The following is a 25,575-nucleotide window of genomic DNA, read 5'->3' as shown; positions in this document are numbered from 1 at the left end:
AGTATGCTAAGACCCAAGGGGTTGTCTGCTGTGGATGGGGGCTTGGGGACCATGAGAAGGGAGAAATACCTAATTCGACTTCCCCAGCTCTTGTGCCTGGTGGGGGCACAGCTCGTCAGTCTGGCAGCTATCAGGAAGGAGTAGCCAGCTGCTGGTGAGCTATGTGTGTGCCCTTAGTCATAAGAGGAAGGGCCTTCAGGTTGCTGTGAGGGTCTGCACTCACCTCAAGGTATCCCAGTGCCTGAAATAATACAATATTTAAACACACCAAACCATTAATTGTGACAAGTGTACCATAATAATGTAAGACATTAACAATGGGGAAATTAGGATTTGGGATATGTGGGAAGCCCCTGTGTTGTCTTTGCAATTTTTCTGTCAGTCTGAAAGTATTTTAAAATAAAAAGTATATGAAGAAAAAACCGCCATGACAAGTTGAAAGAGAGAATGCAGAAGAAAGGAAAAAACTTTATATTTTAGTATCTTTTATGGCAATTTTACTGCTTTTTGAATAAGGGGCCTTGCACTTTCATTTTGTACTGGACCTTTCAAATTATGCAGCTGATTCTTACTGTAAAATCCCTTATTGAATATGCAATTCAGCTATCTCTCTTTCTTTTCCTCCTCACACTCTTTCCTACCCTTCAATGCCAGGGCTTAGGATTTCTCCGATTGCCATTAGTAGTTCTCCTATGCATCTATCACCTACTAAGAACTGGCTACCATCCTAGGCACTTCATATACTTTATCTTATTTAATCCCTTTATAACTTTATGAGATAAATATTTTATCTTTCTTCTACAGATGTATGAAATTGAGGTCTAGGACTACACAGTAAGTGGTAGAAGAGAAAGTCAATATTCATGATTCTCACTCCAAATCTGGTGCTTTTTTTCACAGTGCTACAGATGGACCATTCAGCTTTCAGGTGCCCAGGTATTTGTAGGATGCTTAGGCAATTTGGTTTCTATTCCTCCAGTTATTTACTGAGTATCTCCTAGGTGCTAAAACTATAAAGTTACATCAGGGAGGCCAGTCCTGAGCTGCTCTGGTCGTTTTCTTTGATTGCATTCATAGGTAGCAGGTGTTTGGTATCCCCCTATTTGGTACACTCTAACCTCTGTGCCCCTGGCTTAGTTACCTTGATAGGAAGACTATAAAGTGGATACAAAGTCTTGACTGTGGATTAAGAATTTGGAAAATGATACTCTAGCATAACTAACATTGCTTCAAAATGTATTAATTTTTGCTTAAACATTTTGATGGCTGATCTGAAGAAGAGAGGACAATGGAGCAAGGTCTCTTCATATCCATTACCTGTTCACCCACATCTCACACTGTACCAACTCTAGAAGTACCTGAGTGCTTGTTCCATGCAGTAGACAATGAATGAGCTCACTGGTGTATCTTTGAAGAGTCCTTCTCTTTTTTAGTACTTCTGCGGGTATAATTACTGTATGTATTTCCTTGGTCAAGCTTGAGTAGAAATCAGATCCCTTTTTTCCTCTGCATAAAGGAGAAATGTGATGTATCATCTTGCAGTCGTTTTGCATGTCAGCGGATTCAAAAGGCTAGGAGCAAGCTGCTTTCTCCCCACTGTCCTGGTGAATGTCTGATATTAGTTACAGAGAACCACAGGTTGTGATGTGGAAGACATGAAGGTAGTAAATCCCCAGCATCTGGGAAGTGGTTGGACTTTTTCCTTTATTAGAGGCAGGGAATGAGAATGGGAGGGTTCTGTCTCTTCAGAAAAAGCTTCCTTGGAAGAAGTGCTCCTCTGGAAGCAAACAGAGGAGGCAAGGGGGTGTTTCGGACACACTAGAGAGTAAGTCAGAGAATCTTCGTGTTGAGGCAGCATTGCAAAATTGAAGAGGAAGAAAGGAAGGAAGGTATGTGTAAGTCTGGCTTGAAATGAGTTTTATTAAAAACACCTCAATTCTTGTCTGCACATTTTTGAAGAGTGTAAAAAAAAATGGAGGAAGTTACCTCCAGTGGTTTTGTGGCTTTTTAAGTATGACATACAGGATATTGAATTTAACCCCTGTTTATCCTGAAGTGTATGAATATTTCGGGGATAAACAAAGCAACTATTCTTTGAAATATGCGTCTGTGGCCAAGTGATTCCAGTTACTTGGAATCACAGTTCTGTTGATTCTCTTTTCTGCTTCAAGTATTTGCGCACCACAGACATAAGATTATTCATATAATAATTTTTAAAAACTACGTGGTCTTGCTAGAATTTCTGTATAAATGTATAAAAATGTCTTTTAAATATGGCAGGAATGTTATATTAGAACTCCATATGAGATTTTACATTTTATTAGTGCCTATTGTGTGTTTGTATTTCAGAAAGCTTGGTAGAGTTTATAAATGCTATTTCTCTCAAAAACAGTCATGTATGTAGGAGAGTCCAAGTGCTTTTTACAACTCTCTGTAGCTTCATTAATTCATCTAGCATTTATAAAGTTTTAATTCAGTGTTTATTAAGATAGATTTCTTAAGCCAGTAACCTGAAGTATTTGTTTAGACTCACAAACTTTTGGATATAAAATGACATGTTAAGGATATGTGAAAAGAATTTTAATTATCTAGCAAAAAAATGTGATTTTCACAACAATATCTTTTGTATGAACCACCAACAATATTTCCAGAAAGTCTAGAGTCTTAGGGCAACAAATCAGAGCCCCCAGCTTTAATCAAAATAAAAATCTGCAGTGTTCACATCTGGCTCCACCTGAAAGTCCGGTTCAGAATTTCCCTGTGATCCTGGCACTTGCAGAAGGGAAGTTTTAGCTTTGTTTAGTATAACAAGAGCTGCAGGACTCCCAGGCCAATAAACGTGTTCACGTAAAACTCCAGACAGCTTCTTTTAGACTGGAGTCTTATCAGGGAGACCTCATTTTCCCTCTAATTAAAGGAAAGATTTAAGGGAGAGAAAGGGATAGCCTATGCCTCTTACTTGTGCGGGTCAGTGTTCGCTGAATTAAAAGTTATTCCAACATGAACACATTCCTCAGGATGAATGACTGCCTAGACTTTGAACGTAATGGTCAACCAGTTTTCACCCGAAGTTTGACTGTTTCATTTAGAAGAAAAGCAAAATGAGAAAAAGCTTTCCTCATTTCTCCTTGAGATGGCAAAGCACTCAGAAATGACATCACATACCCTAAAGAACCCTGGGATGACTAAGGCAGAGAGAGTCTGAGAAAACTCTTTGCTGCTTCTGCCTTTAGTTTTAGGACACATTTATGCAGATGAGCTTATAAGAGACCGTTCCCTCCGCCTTCTTCCTCAGAGGAAGTTTCTTGGTAGATCACCGACACCTCATCCAGGCGGGGGGTGGGGGGAAACTTGGCACCAGCCATCCCAGGCAGAGCACCACTGTGATTTGTTCTCCTGGTGGAGAGAGCTGGAAGGAAGGAGCCAGCGTGCAAATAATGAAGGAGCACGGGGGCACCTTCAGTAGCGCCGGAATCAGCGGTGGTAGCGGTGACTCTGCTATGGACAGCCTGCAGCCGCTCCAGCCTAACTACATGCCTGTGTGTTTGTTTGCAGAAGAATCTTATCAAAAATTAGCAATGGAAACGCTGGAGGAATTAGACTGGTGTTTAGACCAGCTAGAGACCATACAGACCTACCGGTCTGTCAGTGAGATGGCTTCTAACAAGGTAAGAGATGATCTTTTTATTCATTAAAGTGTGATCATGCAGGGAGCTCCAGCTCCCCTCACCCCTGTCTGCAGCAGAGTGCACCAGGGAATGCTACCAACCCTAAGAATATGTTTGTTGCTTTGTCTAGAAGATTCTGTTCCAACGTGTCACACTCTACTTGTGTCTTGATGCTACAACAAAAGTTTAAAATCCTCAGTACGCTTCAATTTCCAGAAACCAAACTTCTCTCTTACTGATGCAGTTTGGAATAGGTTTAAGGTGACAGATGTCTGTCTGTAAAGCTTCCAAATCAATATAAAATTGAAAGTGCTTTAAAATTTTTTTGCAATTATCAGGAAGCTAAAATCTGAGTGAGTCTTGTTGCATTGCAATCAGGTGTCACATATTTATTTTTAAACAAGAAAGTAGTTTAACCTTCATATATCAATGGGAAAGAATGGTCTGCATTCAAGTTTGATAAATTTCCTCTAAGAAGAAGGATATCCTGGGATTTTCTAAGATTTCTTTTGTGATGCTGGCATGACCTAAGATAGAAAAGAAACAATATGCTTTGTCTCCAAAACCAGAGGTTTTCTTTATTTTAAGTTTGCTGATTTTCATAGTGAAATCATTTAAAATTGCTTCATGCATACTGCCCCCAGAATGGTTTTATTTACAATCCCCACAAAGCTTAATGTTGAAGAGCCTTAATTATCTATCATTATATCATTTGTTTAATTAACACCTGGACTTAGAATGCTAATTTATGTAGTGAGAGTTGTTGCTTTTTGTTTGTATTTTTACCTTGGAGAATATTATATTAAATACGTATCATTATAAAGTTATACAAAGTTATATATGTGTGTGTACACACACACACACACACACATACACTTTGTTAAAAAGCCTTACACCATACTTTCATAGGTGCACATTTCAGAGTCCCAGTCATTCTAGTCTGAGGTATCATCTTGTTGTCTACGTTTCTGGGGCTGAGAAGAGATTTTGCTCCACACCTGCCAGCATGCCCTTTCCAGCCCTGAGGTGCACCAGTGAGTGTGTGTCCCTTCTCCAGCTTTCCTGGGGTAAAAGTACCACCTTTGGATCAAGGCTTGCTGGCTGCCACTCAGAGGATCTGCGCAGAGGAAGCAGTGTGTCCTCAGGAGATCCTGAAGGAGGGGAGGGGGGACTCTTCCTACTTGGAACTCTTTGTTTATTGGTTAATGAAAGGGCAAAAATAAGTCCCTTTCTAAAATTCTAGTTTAGAGTTTAAGTTGGAAGGGGAAAAAAAGAAAATAACACATTTGAGGATTAACTATTTATTGACTTTTCTCTGAAGTTCTCAATTGAAGGTTAAACTCAGGGATTTTCCAGGCTGGGGTAAAACTCAACCAACTGCTTCCCCATGAGGAGGGCTTTGCTGTGTAACTTCTCCAAATCACACTGGGACTCCATGTAGAAGGACTTTCATAAGGCTTGAGCCTACTTTGGAGCATTAGCAGACACTCTGTTCCCTGTATTTTGTGGTAATTGACGGCTATGCAAGATGTAGATCCAACATTTATGGGGTAGTTTTTCAACAGCTTTCACCATAGAGAACATGGCAAACTTCAATAGTCACCAAAATATACTAACTAGAATCACCAAGATAAAGCAGGCAATTAACTCCAAGAAAAGAAAAAGAGTACCCCCTGAGAAACTACAAATTGCCATTAATTTTCATTTTGAATGTCAATATGCTGTAGTATTCTAATCCCATTCATGCCTTGAGTGCTGGAATTAGACATTGACACTGTCTTGCAAATTTATTAAAAATAATCTTATTCAGCATGGTAGTTAGTAAGGCTCTGAGACCAGGCACTCTGTAGACACGGGTGAGGATTCCAATCCCTCAGGCTTCCGCTCCTCCTTTATGGTGTTGTGTGCAGGAAGCAATGAAAGTTGAATAGAGCTAACCCTAACAAAAGGGCTAACCTTCAATGCTGACACAGTTAGCTTAAGTAAAAAGCATGCAGCCTCAGTCATTTTCTAAATCTACAGTGGAAATGTTGTCAGGCAAAGCAATTATTTAGTGCGTGAATGATGCCAACTGACAGCTAAGATTAATTTTTAAAAATATCTCTTTACTACCTTTAAAAAAATTATTGATTTTTCAGATAATTGTCTCAGGTTAAGCTTGAGCATAACATGCACCATGACACATATGATATAAGGCAATGAGGCCAGGAAGTGGTGGCTCACGACTGTAATCCCAGCACTTTGGGAGGTCAAGGAAGCACTTTGGGATTGCTTGAGCCCAGGAGTTCGAGATAATGCAATGCAAACATTTTTGGGGCCACCAGAAAGAAATTGATCTACACCAGTTCTTTGGGAACTGAATTATCTGTGGCAAAAAAAATTATATTCCATATTCAGTTTTCAATGTTGCTGAAATTATCTGAGATTTCCATCCAAGTTGACATCTTAAAACTTTATCGTGATCATCAGTCCCATTACTATGTAGTCTTATTTGGCCATATTTTGCTTACCCTTGTCAACTAAGGAGCCAGTGTAAATCTCTGAGTTGCAGATCTGGAAGTGATGTGAAGAAATGTTATAGAGGGAGTGTACTTATCAGTGGTATCCACTACATTTTTGCAAAAACTCTGTGTTCCTAGTTCTGTTTCAGCTAAGTGGCCACTAAGTTTTGTTTGCAATGTCTGATCTTAAGAACAGTGATAGGTGAAATCATGTTATGCTGAGGGGTATTTGGGAATTACATAAATGCAGTCTATATGCAACTGGTAGAGAGTTAACTGTGTTTGGTGGAGGAAAAGCAAGCACCTTTCATCTTTACTTCATCTAGGTAGGGTTGTGCTTTTTTAGTTTGTTTGTTTTCCTTAATCCTTCAAATTTTGAAGAAAACTAAGTGATTCAAATCTCCTAAAAGACTTTCTCAAATGTACTTCATAGCCTAGAGAGTTAGATAGGAAACATCGTCCTCTCTTTGGCCCAAATTTCTCTGATCTCTTAATGCTGGCCACAGTCCAGATGGAATTCCAGAATTTTAGAGAACGATGCTGCCTGGTAGGTTAGTCTTGTAAATTATTTTCCTCCAAGAATTACTAGAAGATGGAATAAGTTCAGCAGAAGTTTTACAAGGCAATGGTATTGTTATTTAAGATGAAAAGGATGGCTAGTGAACCTCCTGCCAGCTGCCCAAATTCGATTAGACATGTTAGAGCTAGCTGTTTTGCTGAACAACAGATTGCCTTCTTAGAATTGTTCATTAATTTTGTGTTTCAATTTTCATCACCTCCTGAATTAGAAGAATTGCCTTACACTTCAGCAAAATGCATCAGAGCATGAGTTTCTCAGTGGCAAAACAGTCAGATGTTTTGAAAACAGGATGCTTTGGCTCTCCATTATAAAAAGAGGAACGGAAAGAGAAACAGTATAGAAAGGAAGAAAGCAAATAGCCTCAGCAGGGTCCCCAGCCCAACAACGGCATAAACAGTGACCTATCTTCCTGACCTTCACTGTGGCTCAGTTCCTGACCTCGTGTCACCAAAGCCAACCAACGTCATTAGAGGAGGATAGGAGGAATGGCGCAGCTGCTGTTAGGGTGACTAGAATTTCCTGTCTGCTTCCTGACAGACGCAGTCAGAAAAGTACAGGGTTGCAACAACAGTGGCTGAGGAAGGACCAACCCAGAACAATCCCAGGGAGGCGTAATTGTGACTGGTGGGGAATGGGGAGGTGTTCCTTCCCTCATTGTACTGAGAAACCTAGTCTTTCACCTAGAATTTTCAGGTGAAAAACGTCAAAAGGGTCATTCTTACCCAGAATGCTAAATGTGTTTCAAAAGATGAACTTACTGTGGTATTCAGAAAGGAGCTATATTCAAGCAACTAGTCACTGTCTTCACTTCCCCCACAAACACCCTCCACTGTCCTTTTCGTTCTCCATTGGTTTTGCTCTGGGGCTGTTTTATATGCAGTACAAAGGTTGGGTGCTGCTGGGTGAAAATGGATATTCTGTTGTTGAAAAGAGTGGCCTTGTGTATTAGTACTTTTTTTTTAGAATGAAGCGTTAGGACCTAGCACTTGAGTAAATGTTTGCTAAGATAGAAATGGGAGATAGATGGTCCTTTTTCTCTTAAGGCATTGTGAAGTCGGCTACAGATAACCATCATGAGGAAGTGAGTCCTCCTGGCTACGCAGGCTTATTTTTCCAGTTCTTCAGGTGCAGCCATACTACAGTACTAAACACAGAGCACAAAGGCAACTAATTGCCAGTGCTCTTGGGTGTGCGGGATAAAGTCACACGATTCTACCAGGCCCCGAGCCAGCTGGGAATTAGGCTGCATGACACTGGATGGTGATCATGACAGGCTGATTGCCCTAATGAGGGGTGAACCATTTTGTATTTAACTGAATAATCAATAACTATGGAAAATGCCAGCTCCCGCAGAACTGACAGGAAATAGATCTTACTGGCCAATGGATTCATCTTAGAACTCTGTAAGAGAGAAGGTAGACAGGCGCTCAGTCCTTGAAAGGAATATTCATGCCACTTTTGCCTAAAATGTAATGATATGATTACTGCAGTGCCGCCCTTAGCATAAGATGGATCCATTTGCTGGGCCCTGTGCTGTAATCAGAGGGCCTTAGCCTGGCCTTCCTTCTGCTGCCCTCCGCCCCAGTAAGTAAGGAGTTGGCCGGGCCAAGGGAGCAGCTTTGCTCCCCTCTCTAAACTACATTTTGCATCTGCTGGACCCCCACATTCTCTGTCCAAATGGCTTTGAACCCACTTCCCGGCCATACAAGCCTCTTCCTGGGATGTGCTGCAGGCATACACACCCTTAGGCCTAAGGAGTTTAACCAAGAGGCAGCAATGAGAGGTGTGAAGAGACTTGTGTAGAAGGAACTTGGGCAAGCAAGCTGCGGTCCAGGACTCACGCCGACTGCTCACAGGTCCCTGGAGATGGAAGGACATGGGGAAAGAAGAGGGCCAACCCATATCCAAGGAGTTCAAGAATTCTAAATTCAACCTGACCTTCCATGCTGTTATGGAGGGATATCTGTCAAGGTAAAGGAGATAGCTCAATGTATATCTTTGTATATTTAGACTTATGGTGTGTGGCCCCACACATGATAGAGGTGACCCTAGATTAGAGGGCAGAATAGAATTAAAATCAGTTCTGGTAGCCAGGTGGGCACTCATACATTTTTTTGGTTCCACTTTTCTCTCTTTACTGCTCAAATTTATATAGACTAAATTATGGAGGGAGCAAAATAAAGTGAAAAGAGCCTGGGAATAAGCCATGAGTTTGAGTTCTAGCTCTGCCTTTACTTAGGTATAGTATTATAGACAATAAAACTATTCGGAATCTTTCCATTTTCTCTTCTATAAAACAAAATAGTTGGAAAAGACCCAGCTCTTCAGTTTATTGATTGAATAATATTAGTAAACAACAGAACTACCTTTACAGGTGTATGCAAACATTGTGCTAAGCTCTTTACCTCATTCTGTAATCAATATTCACAGTAACCCTTTGAAATAGGTACTGTTATTATTCCTGCTTTACAGATGAGTAAAGTGAGGCATAGAAAGTTGAAATAACTTGCCTAAGGTAAATCATAGAGCTAGGATTCATACCCAGTCCATCTGACTTACCATCAATGATCTCAATGAGGCATATAAAGATAGAAAAAAGTTTAGAGTTATTTAATAATTCTTCTAAGGGGATTTCGGATTGGTTGGTGGGTGATCTTGTTCTTTCAACTGTGGCAAGCATTAGTGAGGCCTGGTTCAAATTTATATTCTGTAGCTACCATACTCACAGCCTCTAGGACAGCCATTAATTGCCCTAAGCTCAGTCTTCTTGCCTGGGAAGCAGTGTAAGGGGAAAGAGCAATCACAATTACAGAAAATGGTTATAAAGTGCTCATAAAAATGCAAATAATAGTATTAAACTAATCCATTGCCTATTTCAGATCACTTTGCTAACTTCACTATCTGTTTCTTAAAATTCTCCAACATAGCCTAAGATAACATAGTAAAGGTTTGTTGAAAGGACTGTAGACTACCCCCAAATTCCCTTTTTCCCTGCTTCTCAAAATAAAAAGGGAAATAGAGATAAGCTATTCTTATTTTTTAATTTATATGATCATTCAAATGATTGGGGCAATTTCATTATATGCCACAACCTTTCCAAGGCATGGAACATGACCATAAAACAGAGAATTATGCTTCAGTAATATGTAAGGGAAATTTCTGGAAGTAACATGTCCACTGTTTTCCTTGGGCTTTGTCTTCAAATAAAGATGAAAGAGAAGATTAAGCTATTTATTCTCTGTCATTGTTTCAGTTACTCTTTCTATGACAAAATGGTGTTGTATTAGTGAGTATTAGTATTAGTGCAATTCAGTATTCCAAGTTCTAGTCTTCTCAAAACTTAGCAAATCAAAGAGTTTGAAAGTTATTTGGTGCTTTGTAATAAGTTTGATTTGTAATCTGTTTTGTTTTATTTAAATAGTTCTTCATTGGTTTTAACAGAACCATTTCCTTTACTCAATGGTAATCCATTTGGCCCAATCTTTCTGCCTAACTCACTTGAAAGTCCTCAAGTGAGCAAGTCTCTAAAAAACAAGCAGAAATGAAGTAAGAGAACATTGCCTTTGATTGTTTTACCTCTGGCTAGCTGATAAGAGAGCATAATAGTCTCAAAATCTGATAAATAAATCATTTTAAGGGGAGTATCTTTCTCCACATTGGGGAAAAAATAATAGTTATGTTTAGATTGTCAAATGTAAATGTAAATGTAGAACACTAGTCTTGAAAAATATAATTCAACCCATTAGCAGAATAAATGTTTAGTCTCCATTTTTTTAATACTTTTTTCTCATCTTTTTAAAATTGTTTAGTTTTTTTTTTTTTTTTTTTTTTTAGAATATGTCCGAGTCTAAATGGCTCCTAGGTTCTATGCCATTGTTATCTATGAAAGAAAAACCAAGGGTGGCGCTTGCATTTGCAGTATTCTTCCAAAACATTTTTCTTCTGAGTAAAAGTGTGCTCAACAAGTGGAGATAGCTCAGACATCTGGAAGCCAGGACTTACTAAACAAGAAGATGCCAGGGCAAATTTGTGCCACAGTCAATAGGTTTCACACTCTTGAAGGCATGGTGCCAGTTGTCAATGTGCTTTCCTGAGCATCCTTTCCCTCTAGCATTTTTCAGGGACCTACCAGCACCTCTCTGTCTTGCCCACTTGTACGTGATGTTTCCCTCAAGTGGTGCCAAACTGTTTAGTCTCTTGTATATTTCACTGTAACTTCCTTTGTTTGATTGACTTTAAAGTAGCCAAGTGCTTCCACAAAGAAAGGACTGTTAAGTTATTTAGAAATGAAGAAGACAGTAAAACTCCTGTTTCTTTCGTTTCTGTTTTGGGAAGTGCCTGATAATTTTTTCTTCTTATGGAGTAGATTTTAAAGCTATAAATCGTGCCATTCTGTTCATCAGTCACTTGTTTCCTTCTGCTAATTACTTGCAATTTTAAAATGTATCAATTTTGAAATCTAGAGCCCCCAAAGATTGAAGTTTAGCAAATTTATTAAAATAAAATGTATCTTCATGGCTCAGTCACTTTCATCTTCTAATTTTTTTAGCTACTCAAAATAATTATAATTTTTAAATTAACTATGAAATACTTTACATGGCCGCCATCCCCTCACTCTTTGCTAACAGCGTAGTGCATGATGTTTTAACTTTAAGCAATTATAAAAATGAAATTTGAATACACATACCGGGAAGTAAAAATGACTAAGCCAATGTTTAAATTTTAGATTTAGACAAGAGGTGTTGGCATTTGATATCTAAAAAGATAGATTTTAAGTAGTTGTTTTAGAAAGAAAATAGTAAAAAGAAAAATTATCAGTAAATAAAAATAGATTTCCAACTCAATTATATAGGCTGTGCTAAAGCCAATCAGACAGGGCACAGTGAAGTATTAATTTATCAACTATCTAATGTCTTTGGTCACTATTGATGATGAAATTTGATACATCAAACCAAAAAAGATCTAAACATTTTCTTTCCAGTTATAGTTTTACATGTTTACATTAGACAAAGTCCTAAAACTTTAAGCCAGAAGAGAGCCTTAAGTATTACTATCTATTTCTATTTGAAGTCATTTTATAGATGAGAAAATGAGGTGGCTTTTGCCACTAATAACAAGTGAGGATTAAAGTACCTAATGTACTCCAAATAACTTTGTAAAATATAGAGCACATTCTAAATGAAAAGTAATTTTATTATGGCATGACTTCTCCAAAGTCTTAAGGTGAATTAGTGGGATTCAGGTATTAAAGTATAGGTCTGATCATAAATCTGGCTTATTGTTCATCTTCAGCAAAAGGCTAGATATGTTTGAGAAAGACATGGGACATTCTCTCTTTTGTTTACATTGACTTTTACACTTCTTATTCTTCATTTACGTTTCTTGAGTAAAAGGTATACATAAGTGTCTTAATAATTTCAAGTAAGAAGAACTAATTTAGTATGCCTGAAAATTTAGTGATCAAAACATAGCAAGAACTAGTTGGAGTGAGTTACTTTAAATGCACCTGGTTTTAATTTCAGAATTTTTAAAAAAGTCTTAAATTTTTGAGGCTTTTGATTGTTGTTTGCTTTCTCACTAATTCCAATGTCAAAGTTTAGGTAGTAAAAATACCCTGTGGTTAGTGTAACTGCCCTTAACTTCTTTCTATTTCTTTCTTTCCTCTCTCTGAAACTGAAGATGATAAATTGGAAAGTTTTACCACTTGGATTGGTAAGCCTTGGGTTCTCTCTGCCACTTTGCAGAGCTGTTAGCATGGAACGTTGAACTTGAGATGGTGATTCCAGTTTGACCCTCTCCCTACACCCTAGAATGTTTCTGCACAATGAACCAGATTATGTAAAGCTCTCACAGCTCAAATATGATTTCTTGACTCTTGAGTCATATTACCAAGATCCTAGTGGAGTTAGGTACAATGGTGTTGGCAGTTGCCTTGTAAATAGTTTAAATCAAATAAGTCTAATTCACAGCATATAGAGACACATTTTTATGTATTTAGCTAACTTAAAATGAGTCTTAGTATGTGTAGACCCCTGAGTTAAACTGACACTGCAAGTATTTTGCCATAAAATTTGGATAAATAATAAACTATTAATGTAATTATTTAAATGTGGGGAAAAATCAAGGGAAAATGACTCAAGGAATTGAGCATCTTGGGATAATATTTATTAAGGGAAATTATTCCAGAAGATCCTTGACAGTCTAATGTTAGCTCTTTTTTCTCCATAATTTCTAATCATTATTTATATTACGAAGTAGAACAAAGTAAAAGAAGATTCCTTAGTATATAATGTAAGAAATGAAAAGAAAATTTCTAATTCTTAAGTGAGTAAGAAAGCTTAGTGTTTTGGTTATTGGAATAAGATATAGAAAACATGAATTAAAAAGCTAAAATGAGGCTGGGCGCAGTGGCTCACGCCTATAATCCCAGCACTTTGGGAAGTCAAGGTGGGCGGATTACTTGATGCCAGGAGTTTGAGACCAGCCTGGCCAACATGATGAAATCCTGTCTCTAATTAAAAAAAAAAAAAAAAAGAGAAATCCCTCCCGCAAAAAATTAGCTGGGCGTGGTGGCACACACTGTGATCCCAGCTACTAGAAAGGCTGAGGCAGGAGAATCACTTGAAACCCGGAGGCAGAGGGCAGTGAGCTAAGATCACATCCACTGAACTCCAGCCTGGACAACAAGAGTGAAACTCCATCTCAAAAAAAAAAAAAACAAAGCGAAAATGAGGCCGGGCCAGTGGCTCACGCCTGTAATCCCAACACTTTGGGAGGCCTAAGAGGGCGAATCACTTGAGGCCAGGAGTTCAAGATCAGCCTGGCCAACATGGAGAAACCCTGTCTCTACTAAAAACACAAAAAATTAGCCAGGCGCAGTGGCACATGCCTGTAGTTCCAGCTACTGGGGTGGCTGAGGCATGAGAATCGCTTGAGCCTGGAGGCAGAGGTTGTAGTGCACCAAGATCGCACCACTGCACTTCTGCACTCCAGCCTGGGTGCTGGGTGATGGGAGTGAAACCCTGTCAAAAAAAAAAAAAAAAAAAAATGAAAGTGGAGATTTTATTGAGGGAAAATCCATTTGCAGGCTAGGAGAATCATTTGTGTATAAAAAGGAAAGGCACAGATTTTTTTTTTAAAAAGAGAGACTAAAATTTTTAGTAGCTCCTCTTGATTAAAACAGTGGACTTCCAACTTCCTCTCTACCCTCAATGTCAGAAAATCTATGGAAAATATGGCTTAAGAATATTATCATCACTTGAGAATAAAGAAACAGAGGGATTTACCCTCCATCTTCGTATTCCATTGCCTAGAAAACTTCCCCTTGGCTCAAACATGTCATCAGATCAGACCCTGTGCTATGATTCTGCTCCTAGGACGCCAAACTGTGGGGCTTTTTTTGAAACCCTCCCTTAGCTATTCTAACTTCCATAACATTTTCATAGGCCATCCTCTTACCTATCTTATCAATTAATACCATAACTAACATTTTAGTTATCTGGGATTTTATTTAGGTCTGCTTAGATTGCAAGTTTGAATGTTTGAGACTCCACTTTCCTTGCAGGATTCAGGCTAATACATGCCAAGGAGGCTTAGATTTCTTTCTGTTTAATTGTAAGGATGGAAGTGAAAAGCAAAGAAAGTTTTTGTCAGTTGGTGGTAGTTGATTTTTGGTTTATTTTAAAAAGCTGTCTGCAGTTTTCTTGATCATTTAAGAAATTTGTTGACATGGGACTTTTAATAGATTATCCTGCTTTTAAACAATGCTGGCATGGGTAATGACCTCACTGGTGGGCACAGAACAATAATAAAGATAGAATTTTTTTTTTTGGTATTTTCAAAAAATTTAAAGTTATGAAACATTTTTAGACTATCCAGTGACAACATGCATTTCCAGTATACTTTTGTGTGATGGTGAGAAGCTAGGGACCTTCTAATGGGTCACTAATGAAATGGACTCCAACTCCCACTCTGGATCTCTCACTCATAATCCACAAGGATTAATTTAACCTGCCAGAGGCTACCCATTTAGCAAGCTGAAAGGACACAGTGCCCCCCAATGCCTGTAGCCCTTGTCCGCTGTGATTGCTATTGCTGGCTTCATTCTATAAGTGAGTCAGATGATTTAGATACATATATGTTTACTAATGCAATGGGTATGTTTTTCTTGGCCAGGCTCAGTATATTATTTGTGTTCTTGTCAGGGAGAGCTACCAGTGAATTTTTTCCTGCTGTATTTTAACACTCAGGAACTGGTTGTGCAAAGTTTATTTGCATCTTTCTTGTGCATTGCATGGGAGTGTCCTTGAGAATATCTTGTCAAGATTTGCTAGTATTGTTTTTTAAATATTTAAAAATCAGTATCATTTAATTTCAGAGAATTTGCTTCAACTTATTGGAATTAATTAAAAATGCTTTTGTATTTATATTTTTTCTTTTACATATTTAAAGTATTAAGACAAAATCATTGTCTAATGCTGTCTGCCATAGTAAAATTTTCAAACTGAGAAAGGTCACATACTGCTTTTCAAGACTCTTTAGGCCCCTTAATACAATGCTAAAATAGAAGAACTTTGTCAAAAATAAACAAAAGTATGAACTCCTTGGTAGGAGTAGATTCTCTTTGTTTTAAAAAAGTTAAATACATTGTGTTAAAATGAGCAAAATATGAGCTCCTTTTTGTAAAGTTAATAAAGGAGGAATAGAGATTAGGAAAAATTCAGAAATTTCCGATCACTGCTTTTCAAATCTAACCACATGATCCAGGACTTCATTTCCCAGAAAACTCTGCATCTGCCCGAGGGAACATTAGTTATGAGACAGTGCAGAGATTTCTAAGGCCCATTTCTTCACTTAAAGTTTATTTGCTCTCAAAGCTTCCTGTGGTACCAGGATAGAGCATTAAATAGCGTTATTCTCTTTGAGTTATAGCTCTTTCTTATTTTCGTGTTGTTAGATCCAATGTAGCATGGTAATAAAACATATTTGAAGCATCCCTTCCTGCATACACAGCGCTCTTACCTGTGTTCTCGTATGACACTCACCCTGAGGAAGGTCTTATTGTATCCCCATTTTCAGATATGAAACTGAGATTCGGGAAAGATAACCAATTTGTCCAAGTCCTTTACCTACTAAATGGCAAGATGTAGAATCAAATCTTGTTCTCTTTGCTCAAAAGTTGAATGATTTAAAAATAAAAGTTAAAGGGAAATCCACAATTTAATTTATTATATTCTCATATAACTTGTTAACAAAACATATCATCATAGAATTTTAAAGCTAGAAATCAACGAAGTCTTGTTTTTCAGACCTCAGTTTAGATATCATCTCTTTAGAAAGACCTTCTTTTATTACCCTAATTCAGCAGCTTGTTGGTTTTACAATTTACTATCACAATTTATGGTTTTTGGTTTTGATCATGGAACTTGGTTTTTACTGATATCTTTCATTAGACTGTAAAGTTACTGAAGACATGAATTGTGTCTACCATGTTCACTAGTGAAGCCCCAGCAGTTAGACTAGCTATAGGCACACGGTAGGCATTAGAAAAAATATTTTTTGATCAATTGCATGAGGTTCAGAAACTTAATCTAATTTGTCCAGGACCCAGGTATTTGTTAGTGGTAAATCCATTAGAACCCTGGAATCCTGTTTCCTGTTGTGCGGCAATGGCTACATGTAGGGTCCTGCCATGCCTAATTCCAGCTTTCTAATTGTTAGGTTGCATGAGAAACCCTCATCTGGTTCCCAATGACCCCCCGCCAAAGTATCCTGAAAAAAGGGAAAGCTTATTCCTACCCTTCTCTTTCATCCAGAGTCAGATAACAAAGAACAAAGTTGTCAGGGACAAATGCTTGCTTCCTGTGAGCAGAAATGTGAAGCATGGTTTTGGTTGGGGTTTTTGTTGTTCAGTTGGTTTTTGGTTCAGTTTTGCAATATTTGGCTTACTATTCTCTCAAAAAGTCTGCATCCTGTGGACAAGAATCTAAGCCCTTTGGAGACTGGCAATGGCTATTCCACACTCTCTGGGGAGCCTATTTATGAGCACATGTGTCTGTAACTCAGCCACTCTCCATATCTGTTGGAGAATAGCAGCCTAATTATCTGCCATCATTTGGTTATGTTTTTCATTCCTGGCATATTGGTGACACTCCTCTCACCTCAGCCACATATTCAATTAATTCATGTGTTACCACATTGAGCTTAACTGTGAAAATCTGAGCAAAATGCATACTTGGTGCAGTTATCCTTATGTCAGGTAGTCTGTGGTCAGTCACAGCTTTTAGCCAATAGATAAAAAGTTGTAAAGTGTCTTAATTTGAGAAAATTGGCTAAACCAAAGAAGCATGAATGGATAGTTACCAACAGCCGGATTTCTCCAAATAAACTCTTTTTTTACAGTATAACTTAAACATAAGGCCATTTTGAGTTATGGTGCTTTTCATTTGACTTGCTTCATCTATCTTTCTGGCAATTCTTGTTTACGCTCCTTAGACTGGTGAATAATCTAAACGTCAACCAGAGAGTCTGAACTTCTATGAGTAACTCATGTGTCACATAATCTATGTGACATAGTACTGCATCACACCTGCAGCAGCATGCTATGGGAATTCTGTACTTAATTATATATGCTGCTGTCAACAATGAAAAGAAGGTGTTCAAGTATCAAAGAACCAACGGAAACTTCCACCCAAAAGCAAAGCCAAAGTGAGAAAGGTACCATGAGCTCAGATTATTTTGAAATTTACAGATAAAACCTAGCTTCAAGTACAAATACTGTGGAAGAAAGAGCACGCACTTGGTCTCAGACACCTTGGCAGCCACTTTACATGTTATTCCTAATCTTCCCATTTCAAAGATAGAAAATTCTAGTCTCTAAGAGACTCAATGACTTGCTAAGTTTCTCAGACTAAGTTACAGTACATATTTTATTTCCAGACTCAGTTGAATTCTCAGATGCTCCTATGTCATATTTTATTTCTGGACTCGGTTGAATCCTCAGATGCTCCTATATCATTCTATTATGAGGTTGGGTTAGCTGAGGTCACTGGTAAGGCAAACCTGCAACCAGCACCCCCTCTACTTCGTGTTTGCAGTAGAAGCTGCCTCTATAAACCTTCCGTGAACCCAACAAACCTATACATCTTGAGGTACATTGTTGTTCAAAGCATCTCTCCATCTCTTCTAAATTATGATAGCTAACAATGGAAAACACAAAATACATAACAAGCCCAACTACCTTTTTTAATAGGATAAAATTGCATAAGAAATTGCTAAGTCTATGATATTTATGTCTATTTTATAACTATGTTATGAAACTATTTTCATCTTTTATAGTTTTAGTTAATAGTTTATATGTGCAAACCTCCAATCTGTTACAAATTTTCCTCAATTTGCTGGTGCATACTCTAGCTTAGGGATTACTGAAATATCAAAACACATAATAATATATATGCTTTCAGGGTAGAAAAGGATAGATCTATGTAGTCCAAAGTTTTCTTTTTTTTTTGATAGGCCCTAGAGTTGATCTTGAAAATTGCCTGATTAGTAGGCTGTCCCAGCCCTGAGAAATCGCTAATCCAGAAGTGGCAATTCCCAAGGCAGGTTTTGAAGCATTCCATTGTCTTTTACCTCAAGGGATGTATGAAAGTCACTAGCTGAAATCAATACAATTAATAATAAACACAATGTATTCTACGTGGTGTTTTTAAGGAGTAGAGTAATAATCTCAAAAACAAGCTATGATAGATTTTTGTAGCTGCAAAAAATATTAGAAACTTCAATAAGGCAGGATTTAAAACAACCTAAGAGGTACTATAGACTGAAAATGGAATTCACTTCTTAAAGAGAATCATGACCAATACGTAAGGGTTACGAAAAGAAAGCAGAATATTTGAGTGGTAGTTTCCCTGTTCTGTGTAACTACTTTCACCTCAGATATGAAGGTCCTAAAACATAGATGTTATTTTTCACTAGTCAGGAAAGGACACTAGACTGGATGGTCTGTGGGTCTGATCCACGGTAAGTCTTCTGACTGTTGAAAAATACTATAAGTTGTAGAGCTTCTAGCTGCGAAATGTTTCAAAATAAACCTTTGTCATCTACTTTGGAATCATATTAATGCCCTGTGGCCTTGGAATTGACTCTAGAAGCTTTCAGTTAAATATTAACCATTATACCTGTACAGAAAAAGTTGTAGAAAGGCTTAAAAGGAAAAACAAAAGAGTAACTGAATAATGTACCTTGATTCCTTGATTTTTCTCAGTTACTATGATGATTTTTGTCATCTGTTGAAAAAGGTTTCTGCTAAATTTAATTATCAGACCATCATCTCAAATCTTCAAAGTTCCTTTTTTTGTCTTTCTCTATTAACAGACAAATTAAAAGGGAAGGATCAAGTATATGAAATGAAATTGTGATGCTCCAGGAACAGTTTTAGGTCTTATGTTTCTCATTGGAAGAAAAGTCCTCTGTCAAAAAGAAAATTTCGAAAAGTTTAAATTATCTAAAAATATACAGTGCCCCTAAACCTAACATATATAATGAGTGTATGGCCTGGAAATCCAATCTCTTCATAGGCTATTCGGACATGCAATATCAGGACCATACTTACAGTTAAAAAAAAAAAAAAGATAAAGAAAATTCTTCTTTATCTGAATTCAAATTTAACTGTGTGCCCCGAATTTTTATTTGCTAAATCTGGCAACCTTATATATGTGGAAACATAATATAGTTTATAAATATTATATATATAGTTTAAAATGCATAGTGAATATAACAGTCTTTAGGTATAAATAGTTACAGTATCTTTTGTGCATTTGATTACATCACTACAGCAACTTTCAGAGTTGAGAGAATGTTGGATCAGGAGAAATTGCTATAAACATTCTTATGGGAATCACTTTGGGTCTAGGAAATGTCAATTTTTTAGTGTTCCAATAATGTGTGTTATATCATCTCTTGAGAAGTTTTCAGAAATTCTGAGAAAAATGGACAGCAGAAAAGGGTTAGATAGATAGGAAGAAATATCTAATAATTTGGGGGGAGCTGTTCAAGCCCTAATCTCGGTTAGGAGATTAGTTATAGAGCAGCTATATTCAAATTTGTTTGATCTTTTGATATTTTTCAATTCTGTATGAAGGCATTAATGGTTTTTCCCTGCTTTGCCTTTTAATATGTCACTTGAACAGATACTTGTCCTCTAACTAGCAAGTAGAATTGATTCTATTGTTGCTTCATCATAATTTTTGATGCAGAATAATGGTAGATATATTCATGCTTGTTTTTCGTTGGATACTTACTTATTGATTACTAAATTGCTGAGCAGTTAAGAAAAGAATCACTCAATTCTAACATGTTCAGAAGAGTTTCTTTCTGATTTGGCACATGGACAGTGAGAATGATCTCACTGTGTTTGTTCCCTGGCACACCAAAGGTTTGCTGCAGATGTTAGTACAGCAGAACTTGTTTGCTAAGATGACCCATTATGGAACACTAGCTGATTAAGCAGACGTTAATGGATAATTGCATGTCCATTATTACTTCTTTGACCATGCTACCAACTCAATTCAATTGCACTTGCTTTTCAAATAAGACAAACCTGTCAATAAAGAAACTGGACATCAAGTTTCAAATGATTGGTAGAGTTTATAGGGAAACACAAAAAGGAGGGAAGAGATAAGATGCACATTGTCAAATAATCTGAAATGTTAAGAATTGTGGAAATTGTGAGTTTCATAAGGAGTTTTAGACAAATCACACTATATCCCCTATTCTGTTTATTTCTTTTTCATTTAAAACTTAGATTTGCTTTACTTCTTTGGGTCTTCATTTCTTCCCATGCAAAATTCCTGAAAGTCAAAAGGAAGATTAGAAGCTAGCCATTTTACCACTAAAGAAACTGAGCCCCAAGAAGTTAATTCAGCTTACCCAAGATTACATATTTGCTTAGGGCCAGAGCTAAGACAGGGACAGACTCTGTTTACTTCATTTCTCACTAAACTGTACCACTGCAGTTTCAACTTCTTTCTACCACTACTAGCATTCTGTGCCTTCAGGAGGAATTTTCAGCCCCTTCACTTTCCTGATGCCCGGGAATTCTTTTTAAGTTATGACTAACAAAGTATAAAACATGAGTCAAAAGTTAGTCCCTAATAAAGTCATTGTGACTTTAATGACTTCGGCAGTTGTTTCATTCTGCAAAAACAGGAAGATCCCACACAATAAGGCGCCTGTCTCACAGCTGGGCTCCTGCGTAGACGGCCACCCACAAGAGTAACTAACTGCTGGGGCTGCCTTCCTCTCTTTGACACCTTTTTATTCTCTGTTCTTACAGTTCTCTCCTACTGACCTCATCCTGAGATTATCCATGAGAGAAAGGTACCTGCTTTAGCTAGTCTTTGATAGGGTGAAGAATAGTTTTAATCACTTAAGAGTCACTCCTAAGTGATTTTCAGGTCACCCTCAACAGGCCTAAATTAGTCTTAGAAGAAGCTCTTTCATGGGCTTTATACTAGCTTCTTGTGTTATCACTATTCTGGACTGTTTTATTCTCAAAAACATAAAATCCCCAAATTTTAGATTTGAGAAGAGCCTGCGATCATTCCAGTTCACTCCTCCTATGTGATTAGTTTAACTAAGAACTCATTACCAAGATAGTGCCTATCTTGCCTGCGGATCTCTGCATAAAGCTCAAACTAATTCTCCCATGAGAAATATAGAAAAGTGAAGAAGTGTCCTATCACTTCAGAAGAAACTGGCTCAGAAGAAATAATCTCTGTATGCAGTGTTGAAACTGAAGAAAAATTGAAGCCATCAAACAAAATGTTCCTATCAAGTGTAATTGAATTTTAGCTTTTATTACCTAGTCTCTACTTTTAAAATAACTTTTCACTATTAAAGGAACTTATTGCAAAAATCAGACAATTTTATAGAAAAGGTATATTCTAGGCCAATAATATTAAATCACGTATCTAGAAAATATACCTTCTTCCCTTTTCAAAAAATAGCTGCAATTTCTAGCAGTGTATGTGAATCTAGTATTGGGCATAAGCTTAAGAAGGCATCGGAGGAATTTTTTGTTACTAAGAATTTATTTACAAACTTTGCTTGTCTGTGTTGAAAAGGGGCATTGGCCATTTCCTCTGGGGACATTATTTCTAGGTAGGCTGTAACAGGGTTTTCCTGTGAAGGCAGATTCTTAGGGAAAATAGTATCTGTGTACATGAGATGGTAGAGACACATTTATCTTTAAAATAATGTGTTCCTGTTTGTGGATTTCTCTACCGCACTTAATAAAGTAAATAATGCTCGTTTTCTTCCAATCCAGTAACTCCTTGGGGCACAGTTTCACCCAGGAGCTATTTTACCTTCGAGTCTGGATGAAATATGTAACTTAATAAATAGACTCCAAAAGTCTTACACTATGAAACTCTGAGGGATGATAAATGCTTCCCTTCCTTTGTTATGGTCTGAAGCATTTTCAATTTGAGTTGTTTTCCTCAGTCATGTAGAGGGAGTTTTGTTTTCTGGGAAGTCTTGGTTGCTGGTAAATAATGTGTCCAAACTGTAGGAGGCAACCACAGAATTTATCATACAAGTATGAAATGTTAGCGTTGATCATTCTCATTTTACACATGAGAGGTGATGTAACTACACAGGAGAGTGAGAGCTGAGAATGAAAAGTCAAGATTTGTCTACTACATTGTGGCTGCCTCTGGCTCAACAGAAACACTCCCATGTGGGAGTCAGATGCTGAAAGCCCAACTAAGCCTAGCTCCTCAACTGTCTCCTCAGGCTTAACTTCAAACATAATTCATATCTATTCTATTTCTTAATGTGTCTCATCACACAGTTAAACACTAGTCATACTAAGTGGACTCTACATATACTAGAATGTAAAAGATACCCTTCCACCCCCCACCATCTGCTCCTTGAAGGCCATGTCTGCCTTTCTTAGTTTGTACAGAGCCCAACATAAATGGGCCCTTCATAAGTGCCTTTTGATGAGAGCAATGATTGCCTTCATGTCAGTGTGGTTGGGCCCTCCCTTATGGAGGAGGAAAACCAACAGTTGTTGCTAAGCAACATGTAAAGGACTAGGTTAGTTTCTGACACTAAGTGACCACCATTTGCATACTTCGCCATGTTGTGTGTTTTATGGTTGCCTTAAGATGACTTTGTTTTTTGGTAGCATTGCTGTGCCCTTAGCAAAAGGCTTATAGGAGAAGTAGTTTAGGCCTGGGAAGGAGGAAGGTGATATTCATCTGTTAATGACTTACATGAGTACACTGATTCCTTCAGTAAACTATGCGGGAAAAGTGAGGAGTTTGGTTTATTTTCAGCCCTGCAGCTGAGAGCCACCTCCCTGATTCCATATTGAAAGTGATTGACAATGTATCCCAACAGGGTCCTGTGGCAATGGGAGAATATAGAAAGAAAATAAACAGAGAAGTCTTTCCTCTTATAGCCCTTTATGATTCAGTTTCTACCTGCTCCTATCTTCTGAGCAGAGATGCTGATACAGCTAATAAAGAACTGGTCCTACCCTCTCTAGACTGTTTGCTGTTGTGGTTAAACAACATGCCCTAATATATCTATTCCTACTAGAATGAAAGCTGATTAAAAGCATGAAAAGAGTTTTTGTTTGTTCCTTTGTTTTTTTTCACTGCTATATCATCACTCTTTTCCCTGGTCATTTTAGGTATTCAGTAAATGGTTGGCAAATACGTGAAAAAAGGGCATTATTGAACTAATACAAACCTGATTGACTCTAAAACATTCCTAAGTATTTCAGAGAGACTAAAGGAGCCAAAATGAGACAATTGTTTGAATGTTATATTTGCCTAAGTCTAGTGCAGAGAAAATTATGGAAGAAATCATGTCTCTAAGCTTTTTACAAAATATTTTTACAATGATCCAATTAAAGTTTACTTCTTTGCCAAAATTCAGCTTATCTGTCAGAGCATATAAACTTGTTTTCTTCAGCTTCTGAGTCTTCAGCCTAGGTGCTTGTCTTTTGAGGATTTAAAATGAGAGGCCATTGTGACTGAGCAGTTGTGTCTTTAAAACTAAATAATTTGGAATTCATGTGATTCACCTGGGATTCAAAATTGCACAGAGGTTCAATAAGTAAAATACGCTAGCTGAGATGATTGATTCAGAGATGCCTGGTTACAAACATATTGTATCATGGGAAACACACACACATACGCAAGCAGGGTTACCCAGAAGGAGGACGATTGGACATCTTTGAGAACAACGCATGGTGCAATGAGCCAGCAGGCAGAAATACTGACTTGCATTGGCTTCACCTCCAAAAGCCAGGTCTCCTAGGCACAGGCGATGGCGTGACCCCGGGCTTGGATGCTTGAAATAAAGCTATTGTTGGATGCGGATGCTTATTTGAAAGGGGAATGCCTCACAGGAAAAAGAGCCAATTGCAAGTTGGGGTTGTTGCCATGGTGATTTGCTATTCCTTCAACTTGCTATAAATGAAATCCTGGTAGTACAGGGGTAGGGTAACAGAGGGGAAAGATGAGGAGGGAAATGGGATGAACCTGGGGCGGGGAATCCCACTGCAGTAAAGCTCTAGTGTTTCCCCTTGCCTGTGCTTTAACGCTGACAAGGAGAAGGGAGGGGCTGAGAAGAAGGGAGAGAGAAACCTGCAGGGAAGGAATGACTTTCTCAACATGCCCTGGATTGCTAAAATAAAATAAAAATTAATTTAAATCCTCAGATTTCTAATGTGAGTTAGAAGATGTAACACTAAATCTCAAACAAGTCACCATTCTTTCAGTAAATGAATGTTCATGTTTCCTAACACACTCTGGATCCTAGATGGAAAGGTTAAAAGAGTTTAATACATTTGTCGAATGCAATCTAAAATGCATATTAATGAGCTGATGGAGGGTAGAAACTTACACGCTGCATAGGAAGTACTTTTCAAATAAAATAAATTAATTCCATTCCCATTCATTTTACTATGAAAAGAGGCTAAATGCATTGGCACACGCTTGGTGTGTGCAACAAATAATCCTCCAAAAAGCTAGTTCACAAAAATTCTTGTGTACCGGCAGCCTAGTCTGAAAACAGCCATGGTCCTAACCTTTTTTAAATGTTTGTTTAAATGTTCAGAAAGTCGATTAATCAAATGCATCATCACTTTGATCAATTAGAGCGGCTGGATTTTTGTGCAGAGGCTGCATCTGCAGAATTCTGGTCTGCAGTGGAGAGAGAGGGTTAAGGAACACCTAGTTGAAATGGGGGAGGGTACCGACTTCAGATTTACTTAAATATTCATGGGGCTTCCTCCATATTAATCTTCTCCTTTTTAAAAGATGGCTGTGTTTCCTAGTCTGGCAACTCCTCAGGAAAGAAGAATTGCTTCTTCCTTGCAGAGTTCAGCTGAGTAGGACTAATGTAGAAGAGTGGAAACCCCTTCGGCCACCAGGGCTATTCATAATTCATAAGTGCTTCAAACCAGCCAGCTGAATACATTTGGACAGGCTCTTGCTCCTTCGTGCAATTCCTGATTTCATTACTCTCTTCTGCCAGGAAATAAGCAGGGAGCATAGGCTTCTTGCAAGAATGGAGTGCGAAGATGGGCTTTGTTTGGCTTAGGAAATGCCATACATTTTGGAGGTTTTTGTCTTTTCTAAGTTTTGATTATTTTATCACTGAATCTGCAGGGCTTTCCTGATCCTTTCAGGATTGCTCTCTCAGAACTGTGAATTCTTTCAAAGGGATTTGTGGATTGTGGCAAGGAGAACATTCCAAAATGCCTGAGGCAAATTATTTGTTATCTGTATCTTGGGGTTACATCAAG

At 37.9% G+C, this 25,575-nt stretch overlaps 1 protein-coding gene across 8 annotated transcripts in view; it reads left to right on the top strand.

Annotated features, from left to right (window-relative positions):
* The window catches only part of PDE4B (phosphodiesterase 4B), a 457,607-nt gene that overhangs the window by 412,469 nt on the left and 19,563 nt on the right, over positions 1-25,575 (top strand). For 4 of the 8 annotated variants that reach the window (XM_054484028.2, XM_063654524.1, XM_054484029.2 and 1 more), the window contains one exon: positions 3,556-3,668. In XM_054484028.2, coding sequence (XP_054340003.1) covers positions 3,556-3,668 — 113 coding nt within the window. Of the gene's footprint in view, positions 1-1,763 lie in introns of those variants that run through there. The other 4 variants (XM_054484033.2, XM_054484032.2, XM_054484031.2 and 1 more) reach the window with 4 other exon arrangements.

The sequence above is a fragment of the Pongo pygmaeus genome, chromosome 1 (assembly GCF_028885625.2).
Source record: "Pongo pygmaeus isolate AG05252 chromosome 1, NHGRI_mPonPyg2-v2.0_pri, whole genome shotgun sequence".
Taxonomy (NCBI): domain Eukaryota; kingdom Metazoa; phylum Chordata; class Mammalia; order Primates; family Hominidae; genus Pongo; species Pongo pygmaeus.
The sequence above is the reverse complement of the archived record's forward strand: the minus strand, read 5'-3'. Positions and strand labels throughout refer to the sequence as shown.